The sequence below is a fragment of the Zootoca vivipara genome, chromosome 3 (genome assembly GCF_963506605.1).
Source record: "Zootoca vivipara chromosome 3, rZooViv1.1, whole genome shotgun sequence".
Classification (NCBI taxonomy): Eukaryota; Metazoa; Chordata; class Lepidosauria; order Squamata; family Lacertidae; genus Zootoca; species Zootoca vivipara.
The window spans coordinates 30,832,881-30,852,724 of NC_083278.1; the positions used below are offsets into that span (position 1 = coordinate 30,832,881).

The 19,844-nt window shown below is 42.2% G+C and overlaps 1 protein-coding gene across 2 annotated transcripts in view; it reads right to left on the reverse strand.

The window, feature by feature from the left end:
- Positions 1-19,844, reverse strand: part of BMP5 (bone morphogenetic protein 5) — a 55,796-nt gene that overhangs the window by 8,660 nt on the left and 27,292 nt on the right. For both annotated transcript variants that reach the window (XM_035109772.2, XM_035109771.2), the window contains 2 exons: positions 17,165-17,313; positions 818-1,015 (listed from right to left, as the gene is read on the reverse strand). In XM_035109772.2, coding sequence (XP_034965663.1) covers positions 818-1,015; positions 17,165-17,313 — 347 coding nt within the window. The remainder of the gene's footprint in view (positions 1-817; positions 1,016-17,164; positions 17,314-19,844) is intronic.

Here is a 19,844-nt window from a genome sequence, read left to right on the forward strand (position 1 = left end):
GATTATTGCATGTTTAACTAAGTTATTACACATCTGGGCTGCAGTCATGTGCACATTTACCTATGAGTAAGTACCGCATGTCTGACTAGACATGTATAGAATTGCACTATTAAGCATGTCCAACATCAAGCAACAGAAAAAGTTAGTCTTTTGTTTCTCAATGGAAGTCTGTATTTAGGGTGAAACTATTAAAATACAGCTTTTGAATGAATATTTGACTCAGTGAAAGAGCTACTTCTGTTCATTTAAAAAGCATGGCTGCGATATTGGTAACATAACAACACCATGGAAGTTGGGGGAACTCATTGCATTGTATGAGGGAGAGAAGAGAAACTCTATTGACTTCTGTGATTAAACCCCACTGGCTTCTATGGGAAGCAATGCACCCCTGGTCTAAAGTAATGGGTTTGACTGCACAACCACTTGTGCCTGAGAGGTCTATATGTCTCCTTCTGGCTTGTACTAGGTGGGTAAAGCCACAACCCTGGCTTACTGTTACATGCAAACCTGGGAATGTCTGCTGCATCACTCCAACAAATCATGGTCAGTAAACCAATTACCAACCATGCTACATGCAATCTTGTATTTGGAGCAATACAAACTACAAACCCAGGTTCAGGATTTTAGTTTTTCCCTCCAAACATGAACCAGGAGGAAGAAAGCAGGAACAATCTGCTAATCGTGGTAAACCATGGTTTATTCTTACCATGATACGTGAACATGGCCTTTGTGCTTCCCATTCTTTCTGGGGTGTGTCATCTACATGTTTTGTGTGCTCTCTACATGTTCTGTATATATTATGCATTCTTTGCCTTACCCCCAACACTCTGCATTCTTGAGGAATCTTGTGGCGTGCTGGATTTGTTGCGGTTCTGATTTTTCTTTTTGTTATTGGCAGCTCGGACAGATCGAAAAAGGACTTCGCTTGCTTTGAAGAAAGCAACCATGAATGGCTGTTTGGACTGAGGACCATGCCGTCCTATAAGGCCAGCAGATTTCACGTTGATACTCCTACCTGCAAAATAAATCAATATAAGCATATTTACCAAAACACAGAATAAGCTAAGCCAATTGGTGAAGGAGCCATGTTAAAATAATAACTCTGGAACATTGTTGTTATTGTTGTTATGCTGTATTCAAAGTAAGTGGTACTTTGGTTCCCAAATACCTTGGTACTCAAACAACTTGGAACCCAAACATTGCAAACCCAGAAGTACGTGTTCCGGTTTGCAAACTCTTTTTGAAAGCCAAACTTGCTTCTGTTTTGAGTGTTACGCTGAGGTCTGTCTGGTTTTGCTATTTATTTTGTGTTTTTGTTTTTCCGGCTCTTTCTGTTTTGTTTTTGTGACTGTGTGGAACCCAGTTCAGCTACTGATTGACTGTGTGACTGCAGTACATTGTTTATTGCTTTCACTTCATGGATCAATGGTCTCGTTAGATAGTAAAATTCATGTTAAATTGCTGTTTTAGGGATTTTTTAAAAGTCTGGAATGGATTAATCCATTTTGCATTACTTTCTATGGGAAAGCGCACCTTGGTTTTGGAACGCTTTGGTTTGGGAACGGACTTCCGGAACGGATTAATTTTGAGAACCAAGGTACCACTGTAGCACTAAGTAACAGCTATCTGGACTGCCTACACACATTGCCTCCATCTTGCCAGCAACCACAGTCAGTTTATTGGCCCTGATCCAGCTCCCCACTGACTCCAGGCACTGGTCCAGGGCTTACACAGATGTTATCCTGATATATGTTACAGAGGAATAGAGCTGTGTATCATTAGTGTACAGATGGCACTTCACCTCAAATCTCCCAGAAACCACCCTGGATGGCTTCATGGGGATGTTAAATAGCATTGGGGACAAAATGGTATCCGGACAGGGCCTTCTTAAGCATATCTGGCGCCGTGGTGCAAAGATTCCCCTAGCACACACACCCCACGTGCCTAGATAATCCTTTTTAAAACCACAGTCCTTTTCACCCTTACACAGAAGTAAGCCCCATTCAACTTAGTAGTGCTTACTTCCAAGCAGCTACACACAACAACTTTTCCAGCTGCACTGCACCGGAGGAGCCGCTTTCGCCCCATGGGGAACCCAGTGGTGGCACCGTCCCAGCTACATTCCCGGTGCCCCTCCCCGCCTTCAGGGATTGGGATCCAAAAAGATGATCTTGCAAACGCTGCGCCACTTTGAATATCCCCTATGGTCCTTTGCACAGGGGCAGTTCCTGCTCTCTCCCATTTGGGGAATGTGCCCCCCCTTAACTCTCCCTCCCCTCAAGCTCCCTGGAGCAGCTGCAGCGCTAAAATACAACACCGGGATGTGGGGGGGGGGTGGAGAAATCCTCAGCGAGGAACCAAGTGCCAGATAGACGCGAAAGGAGGTGTCTTCTTCCCCACATTAAATGGGGGGAGTTGCAAGCAGCGGTAGACAAAGAAGAGGGAGGCACCCAGCCCTCCACTGGGCGACTGACCCGGGCTCTGCTTCCTGGAGAAGCAGGAAATTGCCATTCAAAGGCGGTGGCGGCAACGCTGGGGCATTGCAGAAGCGCCCTTGCGAAACATGTGTGCAGAGGAGAGGCTGCAAAGCGCCGAGGTGCGACTATTGTGGGGTAGTCAAGGCGGCTTTGTCGGAGACACGGTGATCTGCGCCGCAAGGAGTGTGCGGTGTCGGGCAGCTGCAGGAGGCTGGGCTGGACTGGGCTGAGCGGGTGGGGGCGCCGCCCCTCGACGGAGGCAGCTCCACTGCCGCCGCCGCCGCTGGGAAAGCAGCAAAGCGGGCAAGGCTTTCAGTTCAGCTCTCAGCTCTTCCCTGGAGTCCCTGGCGGCTCCAGCTCAGCCCAGACTCCCAACCAGGCACCCTCTGGAGCTTGGCACCCTGGCGCATTGCGCCACCCAGCCCAGCCTTAGAGATGGCCCTGTATCCGGAAGCACCTCAGAGCACCCCACAAAAATACTCCCCAATGTTTTTCTCTGAATTTGACCCCAGAGAGAGGACCAGAAACACTGTAAAACAGTAGTCCCAATGCCCATCTCACAGAGCTGGTTCAAGAGGATACCATAATCAGTGGTATCAGAAGCTACTGAGAGACCAAGTAAGAATAATGGATTCCCTCTGTCCTTCTCCCGATAAAGGAGATGACCAAGACCTATTGATAACCAGGCCTGAACCTCAATTGGAACAGGTCAAGGCAATCAGTTTCATCCCAAAGTATTTGCAACTGTTGAGCCACAACCTTTCCCCCAAAAGGGACCATTCATGACTGGGTGGTCTTTGTCACAAACCAATGGTCCCAGGCTTGATTCCCCCCCCCCCCCGGTGTGGTAGCATCACCGCTCCCTCCCACAAGGATACTTTGACTGCAGCTTGGATCCACCTGGTTGTACCACCTCAGCAAGCTTTTAATAAGCCAGGAGGGAAAAGGGAACATGTTGTTATTCACATCATTGCAAGCACCTTGTCCACTTCATCAGGCTCCATCAACTGAAATGTAATGTGAAAGGCAGATATGCCAGACATACATAGATTAGCCTCATCTATTTTTAAAACTGTATAGCGCTAGAAGAGAATCCCACACTGTGATGGCAAAGTAGTCAACATTTTTTCTAAGCCACTATCCTCTTAATTTAAGAAAACAAGAATGGCAGATGGGGAATCCTGTAGACCTGACACGAATCAATACGAAAGAGAAGGGCAGGCACCCTACATATTTATGCTTCGAGTCATAAATAATTTCAAAGCATTACTCAAATTTCACCAAAAGCCTTAAGTATAGGTACAGCTGAGGCTTCAGTCTTTCAAGGAATAATATATAACAGAGGTTGAAATATGTACACGATTGACTCTAGTTTTACTCCCAGGGGGATGTACATATTTCTCTATAATATTTGTTCAGTCAGGACTGAGCACTACACTAGATTATAGACTCTGACCCTCCGGGGCAACCGGGGGTGGAGGAGTGTTGGAGGAAGGCGTTGAAAATGAAAAAAAAATGGGAGGGGAGCTAAGTCACTAAAGCTGCATCCATATGAATTTCGAACAAATAAGCCCTCAGCTCTTAACAGAATTTATTTTGGCAGCCAGAACACCTTTGTGTCTCCACGTATTATACAGAACCCTTCGTTCCGCCAGAAACCGAGACAGTGTCATGTGAAGCTATGCAGCTGTACAACGGGAAAGTGTACAAAATTCCTTAAAATAGTAAAAGAAATTCTGAATTGCTAGTCTGGTTGGCAGCAATGTCACTCTGATCTATAGCAAAGTAGGAGGTGGGAAATGGTTAAAATCCTCTGAGAAAGAAGCATCTGCCTTGCAAATGTATCATGACATTAAACTCAATCTCGCTTGAGAAAGAACTTACTAATAGTCATAGGAGTAAGCCTTAAACAAATAAGCATATAGGCTTCCCTTTTAAAGGCAAACTTACAGTGGCTCTCTGCCAGGGTCTATATTTCCTAGAAAAACTTCTATCATTGGCGTAAATGAAAGAGGCAGTTTGATTTGTGGTTAAGGCAGTTTCCATTCTACTTCCACTGTAACAAATGTATTAATTCAGCTCAGACTTCCTCCTCCTGGCAGCCCTTTTGCAGTAAAAAAGAGAAATTAGAAGTCGCGGCCAAATACCGTACCTTGAACTGACCCACTTCAATACATAAACACTTTTACAACATGTTTATTCAGGTGTAGCACTTTAAATTGCTTTAAGATGTTTCCAGTGACAGAGAAACCAGCAAAGGTGAAAAAAGGAGAACTGAGAAAGTTAAGCGGTTCGGGAGCGGAATGGAATGGTCACATATTATGAAAAAATATATATGAAATAATTACTGCTTCATGGAGGGGAAGAATCTGGAAAGGAAAATATGTATTTGTTCAATTTCTAATTTCATTTAAATGATTGTGAAATAATATAGTGCTATTCATTGTTGAATGTGATAGTCTTTAGCAAGTCGGATCTGGAAAACCTTTTACAGATTATTACAACCTGGACCAAACCACAGCGTTCCACATTTACCTTCCTTTTTCTAGGAGTCCTTCTGATGAGGCTCTCTGTTTTGTTGCAAGGACTTTCAATAATTTTATTTTACCTATAAAAGATGAATACCTTACTGGCAGACATTTCAGGAAATCTATTAGATGTATATGTCCTGAATACTATAAAGATATGTGTGAGACATTATTTTAAAGGGAGTTCACTTTGGTTTTGAAGGCTCACCCCCCCCCCCACACACACACTTTTGCTTCTGACAACCTTGGCTTTCTCAATTTACAAAAGTGTTTTTTGTGTGAGAAGCAAAACTGGGGGGGGGGTGAACCTTCAAAACCAAAGTGAACTCCCTTTAAAATAATGTTTAATATTATTAAGTTTCCTGCCGGTTTCTTTTTAGATTTCAGCAGTGAGATGACTATTAAGATGCCACAAGTTTTACTTAAGTCCTCAAGATATACAGAGATACTCTTAAAAATTCGTCTAAGCCCAAATACCCTTTGAACACAGAGGCAATTTATGTGACTCTCTCTATCTGCTGTTTACTTGATCTTTTGAACAGCCAAGGTAAGCTGCGAGGAACAGTTTTCCCCACCCCTCACCATAGAATTATAGCTCAGCACTTCTATTTTTCTATATAAAAAAACCAATAAATAATCATTTATATTTCAAAAGGTTTGCTCGGCAGTAAACTCCCAATGACTACCATTCAACATAGCTCCACGTAAGTAAATTTAGCATTCTACAAGTTGATAATTCTGGAGCAAAAAAAAAAAAAGCATGTTACAATAATCAAAGCACTTAATTCAGAATTGCCCCATTGGTCTCAAAACTACTACAAAATTAGTGGTTTCATAACTGAAGGCTCAGCTTATTTATTATGGCAGGATCCAGAGAACTATGCAACTAGTTCCATGCACCCAAGGGAGTTTTGGGCTTGCGTTTTCTGAGCAACAGACCCTCATGCCACATAGCAAACCTCTTTCGAACCAGAGAGCCTTTCAAAAACAGTTTGTGATCATGAGCCTGCTATTCAAAGGGGGAATGTTAAACCAAATGGCACCTGGGTGGGTCTAAAGTAGCCATCAGTGTGTATAAATCAATCAGTGTGCATAGGTCATCTGATTATGGAATGCTTGCTAATAATTTTAGCTTGCTCATATAAAGTATGTAACATAGATCTGGGAAGGACATACAGCAATCACATGTACTCTCGTTTTGAGATTCTAATTGACAAAAAAAACCTATGTGTTTCGTTTGTAGATTTCCACTCGACAGTGTCCGACAAAGCAGATGAGTCATTGCTGCAATCCATCCTTTCCCATGTCTGAAGAATCCTCCCCACACATGGAAAGGCATATTTGAAGTGTGGAAAACAAGGGCCTTGTATGCCAGACACTCATCCACCCCCCTGTACACAACTCCATGTGCATTTGGGTAGCGAAATTCCACAGGTAATGAAAATTCTTTCTTTCAAAAGCAACCCTGATCAAATTATCTCTTTTAAGAAACTCACCCCATCCAAACTACTAGCTGTTTGAAAGATGCCAAAATTAATGTGTTTGGTCACACTGGCAGGAGATGACAGGTTATGCCCAAGAAACTTTAGAGCACAAGTCTTTGTGTGTCTAGGCAAAAATAAATTCCCACTGAGTTCAATAGGGTTCGTTCTCAGGTAAATGAGTACAGAATTGCCTAATTTAACTAGCTTCTGCATTGATGGCTAAATCATGCGTGCATCACACTCTGAAATCAGTAGTCCTAATTACCCGGTTTTACGCTGAGTTGCCATGGCCACTGTGGAGAGGGATATTGCAATTAGTCACCCACTATAGAATTACATAAGCTTTCCAAAACTTGTGATCATGTTCCTAAAGTTCATATTGCTTTGGCTCAGCATAAAAAACAGCAACTTGTAATGATTACCTTAAATGCAAGGCAGGCATTACGGCTCTTAATTTTGTTTCTTTCCAGTCTAGATGTTAATGCAGAGAACTCATTCTCACTCATCCACTTGCTCAAAAAAATTGCCCACCTCCTTACTACTTTGGCTGCTGCTCTGACAGTGATCTGCTCTCCTCTTCCTCCCTCCCACCCTGATGCCTGGAATGCTGTGGCCGAGACAGTGGCATAGCATGGGTTGCCAGCAACCGGGGCCACACGGTGGCGGTGGATGGGTGGGAAACAGATGGGAGTACATATCCACATCACCCAGGAGATCACAGCACAGATATAAGAAAAGAAGAGTCATTCTGTTGTCTAGAAAGGTCACTTCCTGGTTCACATGGAGAAGTTGTTCTCCATTGGAGCGTGTGCAGCCCTAACAATTTTACACCTGGGCAACCACTGCTGTGCCATGCTACGCCACTGGGCTGAGTAAATGCTCTGTGTGTTCTGGACAGCAACACATATCTGAGAGAGGGGGAGAGGCAGTGACATCCTCCCCCAGGCAGTGTTCTGACACCCGCCCATCCCCTGCACTGTGAGGTCTGGGATAGTGTCATGCAGTTGTAAAATATGTTAGAACTTATTTACTTGTCCCAATAAGGCCATTTATAAACATGGGGTATTAATTTATTTATTTTATCTTGATAGGTGCACAAATTTCTTTAACTGCTGGGTGAAGAAAGCCCTCTCAGTTTTGCAGCATCACCAATAAGACCACATTTTTGGCGACATTCTCAGAGGGGTCGGAAGGGGCACCACCAACTTCCCCTTCACAAACAAAGCATCTAGAACAGCACCACTTCATGATGTTGTGGCATTTCAACTAAGAGAAGGGGTAATAGGAAAGGAACATGGTGGCCTGGCTAGCCACTAACTGCAAGTGCTCTGTGGTTTTTAAGAATGGTTTTAAGAAACAATGCTGTCCACCCTCATCTTTACTGGTAAGCTCCTCTGCCTCCCCAAATTTTAAAACTTTCACCAGCCCAAAGGTTACTTTTTCTTCCCACTGTTGTCCACTCAAATCCCACTACAGTCAAACCTTGGTTCTAGAACAGCTCCATTTTTTTATGTTTTGGCTCCCAAACATCCAACACTGCTTCTGCTTGAGTGCAAGAAGCTCTTGCAACCAATAGGAAGCCACGCCTTGGTTGTCAAACAGATTACATTCGACAACCAAGGTTTGACTGTACCTCAGAAAGGCTCAACACAGCTCTAATTATTTTTTTAAGCTGTTGGCTTGACAGGCAAAATGAACTTTCTTTATCCATCTGAGTCTAAAGAAAACCATAAGCTGCTATAGGGGTTTTTGAATTGCAAATTACAAGTGCATTTGCATGGAAGGAAATTCCTTGTCATTTTTCACCAAGACTTGCTACAACTTGAAGGTAGCTATAGCTTCTCAAAACATTTGGCTAGCAAAAGGAAAAGGAAAAGGAAAGCCAAGCTGACACTACTAATTTAATTCCACTCCAAACCCAATTTCTTTCATTGAATCTTGTTACACACTATATTTAATTTTGCCCATTGATGCGTAAAGAAAATACGTTTCGGGAATTTGCAAGGAAAACTCCGCACCTCAATCTGTAAATCTTTCTTCGGGGATTCTAAAAGAGCTCAAACTGACATGCTGCTTAGGCCTTTGTAAGTCTGACGTTGCCTAAAGAAACCATTTTCATTGATGCATTAGCACAAATAATTATCATGCCAGAATAATCTTTTCATATAATCTTTGTTATGGAGTAATAAGAAACAGGAGGAAGGCAGGCAGTTCAGGGGAAGAGGAAAGGGATTTGTCGGTGACCCAGGACCCAACCTTGGAGAGGAAGCAATGCAATTTCAAATGTTTCACATACCCCAACCCAAATACTGGCTGCAGGAGGAGGGAAGGAAGGAGGCAACACATTGGAGACGTGTATCTCCCCCTTCCTCTCTAGGGCCATTGTACTGCTGGTGAATTTCAACGCAAGCTGGTCTTATCTGCACTGTCCAGAACCCACATATGGGTTGGAACTTGGTTATTCAGCCTCTTTCACACACATGGAATCATAGATTAGTAGAGTTGGAAGGGACCCCAAGGGCCATATAGTCCAGCTCTCTAAATGTTCCAACACAGTTCTCAACTAAGAGAGAGAATTTAACAATTATACAGTGGTATCTTGGGTTACAAACTTAATCCGTTCTGGAAGTCCGTTCTTAAACCAAGGTGTGCTTTCCCATAGCAGCGGGGGACTCAATTTACAAATGGAACACACTCGACAGGAAGCGGAACATGTTCTGCTTCCAAGGCAAAGTTCACAAACCAAAACACCTACTTCTAGGTTTGCAGCATTCTTAATCCAATTTGTTCATAAACAAACTGTTCTTAAACCAAGGTACCACTGTATTAAAATTGTGAAAGAAAAACATTTTAGAATTGCACAACTATGGACTCAAATGCACATTTCAATGCAGAAACAGATTGATTCCCTCTCCTCAGCCTTCCGCAAGCCAGCTCCTCTACTGTGTGGCAGAGTCCACTGGAAACCTGTTGCCCAGTCCCAAACTGCATTGAAATTGCATCACCAGCTGCTCCATCTCACCTTTAGTTGGGGAGGGGGGCAAGATGTTGAGAACAAAGGGGCTGAGTGAGGAAACTGGGAATGTAAGAGTGAAGGACCAGGAGGTAAAAGAAGCCTCCTCCCACCAACACTTTCCACCCCATTTGTTAAATATCACAGGCTATTAACTAGTTAGAAATACGTGTGGCTGCCACTGGGACTTCCATTCTCCTAACTGCTAAACCATGCAGAGAGTTGTTAGGAGACCGCTGTTCCCCTGACAGAGCTCATGTTTGCAGAATGGTTTAACAGTCAAACTCCCTTCTCGGGTGGGAACTCTGGGAATTGTAGCTCTGTGAAGGGAATAGGGACCTCTTAAGAACCCGCAGCAACCTTAACAACCTACAGCTCCCAAGATTCTTTGAGGGAAGCCATGACTGTTTAAAGCGGTATAGTACTTTTAAAAATGTATAGTCCGGATGGGCGTCACGGTGGGATGTAGGTATATGTGTAAGCTGCGCCATGCAACCTGTCCACCAAAAAGGGTGGGGGTAGATAATGGTGGGGAAGTTATATGGGCCTTTACACCTTATCTCATACTATTTCCTAGGTGGGATCAGGGTTAGGGGTAGGAAGGCTCATTTATCCTTCCTACCGCTTATAGTGAATGTGAACCCATCTTTAAAATTCATTTGTTTGGCATTAAAAATGAAAGTCAAAAGAGCTACATTCTTAAGACTTAACTGTAGCCAAATGGTTAAAAAAAATCCCTCTCATGGCTAAGGTCAGAATTAGTAGAATTAATTTGACAGAGTTGCTTTGGGGTTTATCTGTACATGCTGAAAATGATATCTGAAAAGCACTTTAAGGCAAACCTCTTGAAAGATTTATGAATATTTCAGGGGAATGTTTTACACATTCTTTCAGTGCGGCCTGACAGATTATTTAAAAAAGAGAAAAATGTTGTAATCATTGCAGAAAATGTGCTCATGAAATACTTGACCTACCATTCCAATTTAATACAGTTCCAGCTCTGAATGGTGTGTAGGAGTGCTGCTTTTTATCCCAGTTTGATTCCTTTGTAATGATCACAAAAAAGATGATAGCTTGGAAAGTAAACAGGGATCCTTAATAAATGACTTCATTAAAAGAACAAAAAGGACAGTGATTTTTCAAACAAATGTACCTCTTTTTATATCTAAATGACAGTTATCATCTGTATTAAAGTGATTTTGTCTCAGCCCAGTCTACCACTGATCACACTAACACATTCTGATGTGTATTAAACCAGGCCAAAAATGTCCTTGATCATTTGTTACACTGCATAATTAGAGTTGTGCTCTGTGCTATACATCAGTGGAGCCCAGCAGCATCTGAACCATGTCCCAAAATGTTTACAATCTCTTTTATACACGGAATAAGACATATACTCAGCAGAGCTGCAGAGAAAATGTGCTATTTACTGGTATAATGAATGGGAAGTACACAATGCAAACTTGATGGGCTACTGTGAATAGACTCCACAGGGGAAAGCACACACACTGGTATTTAAGAAACTATTGCAAACAAGAAATTAATTAATCGCATTCAGGAAGAGGCTTGCATAAATAGAAAACCCAGAAATAAAACAGAACAAGGCCTAGATGCCAGAATGTACAATGTGCTGTATAGCATTTCAATTACTTTGTGTGATAAGCATCAAATGGGAGAGGACAAACTCAAAACTCACAACAACAGCACTCCCTTGGGACAATTCTTACACTGTGAAACTCTCAGATTAGATGCCTCCCAAATTAGATGATTGAAATCTGTAATCAGATCTCCTGTTTCTTCAAATGTTTGGAGGGAGAGAGAGAGAGAGAGAGACTGGGACCAAGACCAAGAAAATAAATACAGCTATGGAAGCAATGGGAAGGAAGATCTGTACCCCCACCACTTTCCTAGTGGAAAATTCTCCTCTTAAAGTTGTTATTTGCCCCTGCAGGGAACACCTACAAATATTTTCCTAACAGATCAAACAGCACCTTCAGGAAGTAAAAGTGATTTTCATCAGGAAAATGGTGGGTAGAGAAGAAAGACTAGCCACCTGCCCCAGTGGTCCCACAGTGGCTTTTAACAAGGAATTAAAGAGATGGTGATCCAATCACAGACCTCCATTGACTCATCTACTTTGGCCTTTAGCCTCACCCATTAAAACCAACCCATTAGCTAACACTTTAATGGATTAATCCAATGGTTCCTAAACCTTTCTTTCGGGGACGCAGGTGGCGCTGTGGTCTAAACCACAGAGCCTAGGGCCTGCCGATCAGAAGGTTGGCAGTTTGAATCCCCGCGGAGTGAGCTCCCATTGCTCGGTCCCTGCTCCTGCCAACCTAGCAGTTCAAAAGCACGTAAAGTGCAAGTAAATAGGTACCGCTCCGGCGGGAAGGTAAACGGCATTTCCGTGCGCTGCTCTGGTACGCCAGAAGCGGCTTAGTCATGCTGGCCACATGACCTGGAAGCTGTACACCGGCTCCCTTGGCCAATAGAGCGAGATGAGCGCCGCAACCGCAGAGTCGTCCGCGACAGGACCTAATGGTCAGAGGTCCCTTTACCTTTACCTTTTAAACTTTTCTTTCCCACTTGAAAATTGCTGAGGATCTTGGCAGACAACTCACTGATTTTTCTGCCTGTTGCCTGTTGCACAGTGCTATATCCTGTATGATTTTTAATTTCATTTTTGCAGACATGCCATGAATGAAGGAACATGGTTTGGGAACCCCTGGACTGATCCATATCTTCATAAACCTTACAGCTTTAGACTTAAAAACAAACAAACAAACATAATAATTCGATGAATTTCATGCTACATTTTGAACCGACCTGGACACTGTGATAATCATCTGAAGCCCTTCTTCGTGTGCCTTCTCCACAAAAGGTCTGGATAGTGGCAATACTAGAGTGAGCCTTTTCTGTGGTGGCTCCCCACTTGTGTAATGCTCTCCCCAGGGAGGCTCACCTGGTACCTTCATTACATATCTTCAGGCACCAGGCAAAATTGTTTCTCTGTAATCAAGCCATGGGCTGATTAAAATTCTATGGACTTTAAAATGTGCTTATGGGAGAGGGAAATTTTTGTTTTATTATGTATTTTGTGTTCTCATTTTGTATTTTTATGTTGTGAACCGCCCTGTGATCTTTGGATGAAGGGCACTATACAAACTTAGTAAATACTGTAATAATAAAAATACATATTGCTTTTCAGCAGAAGCATGTTGTTTCCTTACAACCTCAAAAAAACGTAAACCACAAAAGCAGATTTCAGTTTCTTTTGTTATATTTTATGTGTCAAAACACAGGTGCTGATACACAGGATGTAAAAAATCTTAAAGAATGTTCTGTGTACAGTATATGAGAAAGAAGTACAACATATTTCTCCTCCCCCCCAAAAAAAAATGTTTCTGAAGCTACATACATTTTACACTGAAATTCAGTAACTTGCCTCTCAAGTCATCATCTCTCCTTTAAGACCATAAATGTTTTGAGTCACCAAAAGCCTAGAATGTAAACTTCAAGGTACCCGGTGGATTATTGGAAAGAGATAGGCAGACATTAGAAGGGAGAATTAAAACAACAACAACAACATGATCCTTTCTTAATTTACTGCAGCCCTGGGGAAACTAAATTGTATGTTGACAGCTTCCATATGTGTTTTGTTGCTCTTTGGACCTACAATTCAATATAAAATGTGGTTTTAGCAGAAAATCAGCTACATTTCATTTAGAAATGATGCTTATGATACACAATATCATTTTTAAAAATGGATTCCAATGCCATGTGGCCTTTTGTACTTTTTCAGCATTATCGGGGGAGAAACATGAACTATAACAACCAGACATTTTCCCATAGATGAGATGTTCTCAATATATGGTTATTTCATACCACATATTTTCCTTTCCTGCTCCTAGTATAACAAAGGATTTATAGTTAAGAGCCACAATCCCAAAGGAAAGCCATACGGAATTTGTTTTAATTCAACAAGACTTAAGGACCAAAGCTCACAGCAAAAGTGATGGGGCTAAAATCTAAGCTACACAGACAATGTTGCAACTGGGAGAGGCAGTCCCTGGCTTTTGTCAACAGTATGAGACAAGCTAACCAGTGATCTGGGTGTGTGGTAAAGCCTACATTCAGAGCAGAGCACATGCCCGGTTTGCATACTAGATCATGTCAACCCACGTTTCTCTGTGACAAGACTGCAAAAACTAGCACCAAAAGCCCTCCAGCACCACATCAGATATATTTCAGTGGAATCTGCTTCTGTTTCCCTTATGCATGAATGGACACTTCAATTGCTTGAAATTTCATTTAAAAATTAGGTGAAACTCATGGAATGTTGTTGTTGTTTTTCCAAAGGCCCTTTCACAGGACCACTGTACCTGTGGTGGCTAGGGTTGCCAGACTCAATAGAGGACAGGACTTCTGTGCCTTTAATTGCCCTGCTCTCTTTTGAGTCTGGAAACCTTAAAGAGAAACCAGCAGACCCTTTGTTTAATTTCCAAGCAAAGGGTCTGCTGGTTTCTCTTTAAGGTTTCCAGACTCAAAAGAGAGCAGGGCAATTAAAGGCACAGAAGTCCTGTCCTCTATTGAGTCAGGCAACCCTAGTGGTGGCTCACAAAAATGCCTGTCTGGTTCAGCTTCTTGTCAGTTGCCCGGGGTCACTGGCCACAACAGGATCAAGCTATTTAATTATTGTTGCGTTGATATTTGTGTACAGGCATGGTCCTCACAATAAACGTTGTTGTTGTTGTTGTTGTATTTCCATAGGTGAGTTTTAATTACCTTTTCTGATCATGTTATAAAGCACAATTAACCTGCTCAGAGGTTTTTAAGCAGCAAGCACAGGCCCATTTGCTGTGTGCGTTGGGCCAAAGTCAACAGTACATTTTTTTTTCTTTACTGAGGTTTTCTTCTGTCTATTAATTTAATTTGAACCATCAGGATTTCCAATGGTAGCACCAAAACCAAAAATAGAGTTTTCAGTTTGTGTTCTGGCAATGCAATCATCTGACTCCTTTAGTAGCATCTATACTGATATATTATACTGACCTTATTCCTAGCTAGCCTATTGGAGTTTATTTGGGCTTTGAGCCATTACTTTTCTTTGTAATTGATTAATTAGGGTTGCCGTATTTCAATAAGTGAACTTTCTTTTTGGCAAAGAGAAGTTTTTGAGATTTTTTAAAGGAAATTCACCAAATTCTGCACTTCTGATATTTCAGTGATTTCCGCCCAGACACTGTTTCTGACGGCAGAATCCTGGCTATGTCCAGGAAACTCCAGACATATGGCAAACCTAAATTAATACTTAGATTGTACTGTATAGGCAAAGGGTCCCTGTTTACATGAATTCAGTCGCACTGCCATAATCCTGCACTACAAATAAATTGGAGTCCTTGGAGAGTTGAGAAAATCAAATGAAAAGATTCCAAGAGCTCTGGCAGGAATAATTTTTAGAAAGTTTTAAGTTGATAATAATAATAAGACAAATTCCGATAGCAATCCAGTTTTTAGAAATCCAGGACAAGGCCCTGTTTGGGTTTATTCTTCATCAGCTCTAGTTTCATAGTTTCAAGGTCAAAGCGTACCATTCAGTGCTATTATTCTATTTTTTAAAAAGAGGTGCTAGAGCTCACTATGAACGCCTCCCTTATAATGACAATGGTGCCCACCTGAGAGGTGCTAGAACTGATTGCAGTAGTCCAATCTCGCGCTTGGACTACTGCAATGCGCTCTACATGGGGCTACCTTTGAAGCTGACCCGGAAACTACAACTACTCCAGAATGCGGCAGCTAGAGTGGTGACTGGGAGCGGCTGCCGAGACCACATAACACTGGTCTTGAAAGATCTACATTGGCTCCCAGTACGTTTCCGAGCACAATTCAAAGTGTTGGTGCTGACCTTTAAAGCCCTAAATGACCTCAGTCCAGTATACCTGAAGGAGCGTCTCCACCCCCATCATTTTGCCCGGACACTGAGGTCCAGCACCAAGGGCCTTCTGGCGGTTCCCTCGTTGCGAGAAGCCAAGTTGCAGGGAACTAGGCAGAGGGTCTTCTCAGTAGTGGCGCCCGCCCTGTGGAACGCCCTCCCATCAAATGTCAAAGAGAAAAACAACTACCAGACTTTTAGAAGACATCTGAAGGCAGCCCTGTTTAGGGAGGCTTTTAATGTTTAATCCATTATTGTATTTTATCTTTCTGTTGGAAGCCGCCCAGAGTGGCTGGGGAAACCCAGCCAGATGGGCAGGGTATAAATAATAAATTATTATTATTATTATTATTATTATTATTATTATTATTATTATTGAGTTCAGGCTTTAAAAAGCCGTGGTTGTACTGGTGAAAGAGTCACTGCATTTTTTCCGCTTTCTGCCTCCAAGACTACTGTAATCTCTTTTATCCAATATTATGTGCAATGAGCTGCTGGGTTAGAAAACAAAACTACCACCAGGGTGGGAAATCAGTCATTTTGTTTTCTCTCTATTTCCCATTTTTTTCAGCCTTAAGTTCAGTTCTCCAAGGTTCCACATCAGTTTATGATTTTTTTAAAAAAAAGTCTTCACAAAAGTTGATTAGCATTTTTTTCTGCATTTCTAATATACGCATTTTCCATCCAATTTTGTCATACAGATATATAGATTGCAACAATCTCCGATACTCTGTCTCCCTAACCCCAATGTCGAGGGTGTTCTCAAGTCATTTATTCTATGCATTGCCTCTTTAATTATATGTTTAATTTTTATTCCACCCTTTCGCCCAAAGGAGTCCAGGGTGGCAAATTGTAGGCAAATTTTAAACAATGCTTGCAGACCTTGCATAAGGAAGAAAAATAAATGCAGTATTTCCCCATGACCAGAAGAATCAGACCAGCTCCGGCTATTAAGAGCTCTGTGTGCATTTCTGGTATTCCCAATCAACCCTCCCTCCTTGCACATTGCAAGTTGCTCATGATCTGGACCAAGAGGAAGTGAGAGAGAAAGGTGCTGTTAAGCCCAGTAGGGTTTCCATGTCATGTGGCCATTGGACCTTCACATGGAAGATTGTAATAAAATCACAGGGCATGAGGGTATACAGTCCATAAACGTCATATAATTCGTGGACCTTCTGCAGCATAGATATCAATTCTGCCCAGGTAAATATAGTATAGTTCATAGGGGAGTCAGTAACTGGAAGCCCCAGTATAAAACCTGGCTTTCTAATAGTTGCAGTCTTCCCCATCCTCTGCCCCAAGAAAGAGAGCAAAGAGATCTGTGGAAGGAGGCCAGACTATAGAAATGAAACTTGCTAACTGGCTACTGTGCAGGAGTAGAGGTTCAAGGATAGGTCTTGTCCCTCCACCACCTCAGAGTGGCCACCCAACAAAATCAGTTGCTGGCTTGGGATCTAAATTATGCTACACATAACACCAGCTTCATAACACTGCTGTCAGTCAACACCAGAAACGTGCTGCTTTGGCATAGTAATACGTGATGCAAACGATCTATATGGTCAGTCAGATTCCCACGTGGAGTCGCTATGGCATGAATTATGTTTACAGAGCCTTCCACACATTCTAAAATGTAGAGCATCCCACAAGTGCGTAAATGACAGGAAAACCACCAAAAAAAATGAAAGAAAAATATCTATTTTGGAATGAGGTATGTAAATGTAGCTTACCATCCATCATTTCTGCACAGAGCTGCAATCCTAAATTATTCTGCGGATTAATCACCCAGTGATTGCTGGTCACGGTGATGTCAAACACGAGCCAGCCAACGTCAAATGCTTGAGCCCGTCTTGTATCTAACAGAAACAGGTCTGCATCCCTAGTTTAGAAAATAAAGAGATAACATTTAGAAATTGAAAGCAAATTATGTCTTGGATTTAGACTTTGCTTCTGCCAGTAAAAAAAAACGTTTGTCCTGGCGTTGCAACAGCAATGCAGAAAACGGGTGCATGGCATCACTGACATTTCTATCGGAAATAAAGGCTGTGGTCCACAAACCAAAGGACTTCAATCTAAGTTGTCATCGGTGATTCATAAACACTCTTCATTTTTCTTAAGGGAAAACGTTTCTGTATTGTGTCTCTTAGCTCCGCTCCGCTAGTTCCATGTAATATATATGCAACTAAGAATTCCAGTGTGTACAGGAAACATCTATCTTTGATCGAGCAGAGGCTTCCATCAGTGAAATGGAGGCAATTTTCTCACTCCTTCTGCATTTCCGGACATGTCCCCTCCCCTCCTCAGTTCCATGATTGTTAGGGGACCCATCAGAACCATATGCAGGTGGAGGGATGAATCAATCAAACTTGCCTCCTCCCCTGTTACACTGCTGGAAACCTCTGCTGGATCAAAGAGCCTTCTGTTGGTGTGCAAAGGATGTCATTGGACACAACCCATAGAAAATAACAGAAAAAACCCTGCACTCGTCAGGCTTTTGAACATGCCTATGGTATTTTGAATGGAGTTTTCCCCCCTCTCCCCATGATTATTAGGAGAAAAGTTATATATTTATTTGGTTTACTGTGGGGTCCAATGAAAACCACACTGAAAATGAGGTCAATTAATCTACTGTAGATAGGACTTGTAGAGGTTAGAGCCTCAACAGCAAAACCTTTTCCAAACTCGGTTTAGATGTTTTAGCTCTATAGCTCACAGATATTTCTGGAAACACCAAACTTAAAGATCATCACTTTGCCCACTTCTTACTAATGGAATATTTGCATTAAAAATTACTTATGGTGAGGAGCGTGATGCGGCAAATCTAATCTTAAAAGTTCATTCATGGCTTAATATGCCCAACAAGCTATTCCACTCTCACACAAAAGTCTTATACAGTGTATAGATTAAGAAAGTAAATGTAGCTCTTGGTTCTGTAAAAATAAATAAGAGTTGAGCCATATAGTATATCCCTTGTTGCAGTTAAATTAAACTTGGCTTGTCGTATTCATATTTCAGGGCAATGTGTGTTTTTCAAAACTAGCCATTTAAATTGTGCATGTAATTCCTACATTTGCTCATCCATAACGGTTAACTTAACTAATCATTTACATGATGAAATTGGAAAATTGGATACCTGTGAATTTTCCTTCTGGCACCCTCCCTGGGCAGCAGTACAACAGATGGGTTGTTCAAGCTTCCAACCACTAGGAGAAAAAGACTCCAGGTAGAGGCTGAAAACAGACATGCTGGTATTAGGAACCACGGCTCTGTTTTGAATCCAGATCTATATAACCTATTTTTCCAAACTTGCCAGGCTGTGTGGGTATGATGTAAAAGGCACTTGCTGGGCTCACATGGACTTTGTCCAGGGCTTAAATGAAACTACTGTACACACTGTGCAGAGGTACAAAAGAATAAGTGTTAAGAGCTGGGTTGAACTTTCCCCTCCATACTTCACAGAAAGCCTAGCATCCCCTTCTAAAGGGCAAATGAAATGCCATAGCACCGGCTTCTATTTATTCCTACGATTATGCACAGAAGCTTTCTGGGCATACACCCCTGGGAGAAAAAATGCAAAGTTCTATGGTGATTTCGGGCTAATTTTTTAATGAGGTGAGAAACCTGTGCTTGGGCTATACCACCTCAGGCTGCAGATTGGAGCCTCCTCCTCATAAACACCTAGCTTCTCAAGCTTCTAGCCTAGCCATCCTATAAACATGCTTGTTTTCTAAGTGCAGGGAGCGTTTGTGTGAAGCATTAAATAATGTGTGCCCTCTTTCAACTGTTGTTGGAAGCGGTACAGTTCAGTTACCACCTCAGTGAGGGTTCAAGTTCCACATGCCACAATCTCTTGGTTTATTTTACGTATGCATGTATTTTTACTTGATTTCTGGCTGCACAGGATGAAGAGTGCTTAGTCCTTTCTCATGCATAGTCATTTCTGGAGGAAGTTCTAGTGATCAGACTCACCCTTCAAAAGTTGTATTGCCATCCATGCGGTGGGGATGGATCATTTGGGGTACATGCATTCACATGCATGCACACACACACACACACACACACACACACACACACACAAACACACACACTTGGGAAATCATAGCTCAATTTATTCTTCACCTACTGCTAGTTTGGGAACTGGTGTCCACACAAGGTTAGCCATGATCCATATCTATCCTGTAGTGTCCTGTGGAATGACCTAGAGTAGCTGTGTTTTAAGCCAGTAATGTATACACATCCCATGTTGCGGGTAATTGTGATTTTTAGAAGGGCATGTGAGGAAAGAGATACCCCTTCCTCCAGTGCCACTCCTGGAATAAAATTTGCCACTCCCAACAAGCATGCTGAGTTACTGACCCCAACATACTACAACAAATATGAAAATGCTGAGGAGAATCATAACGAGCTGAG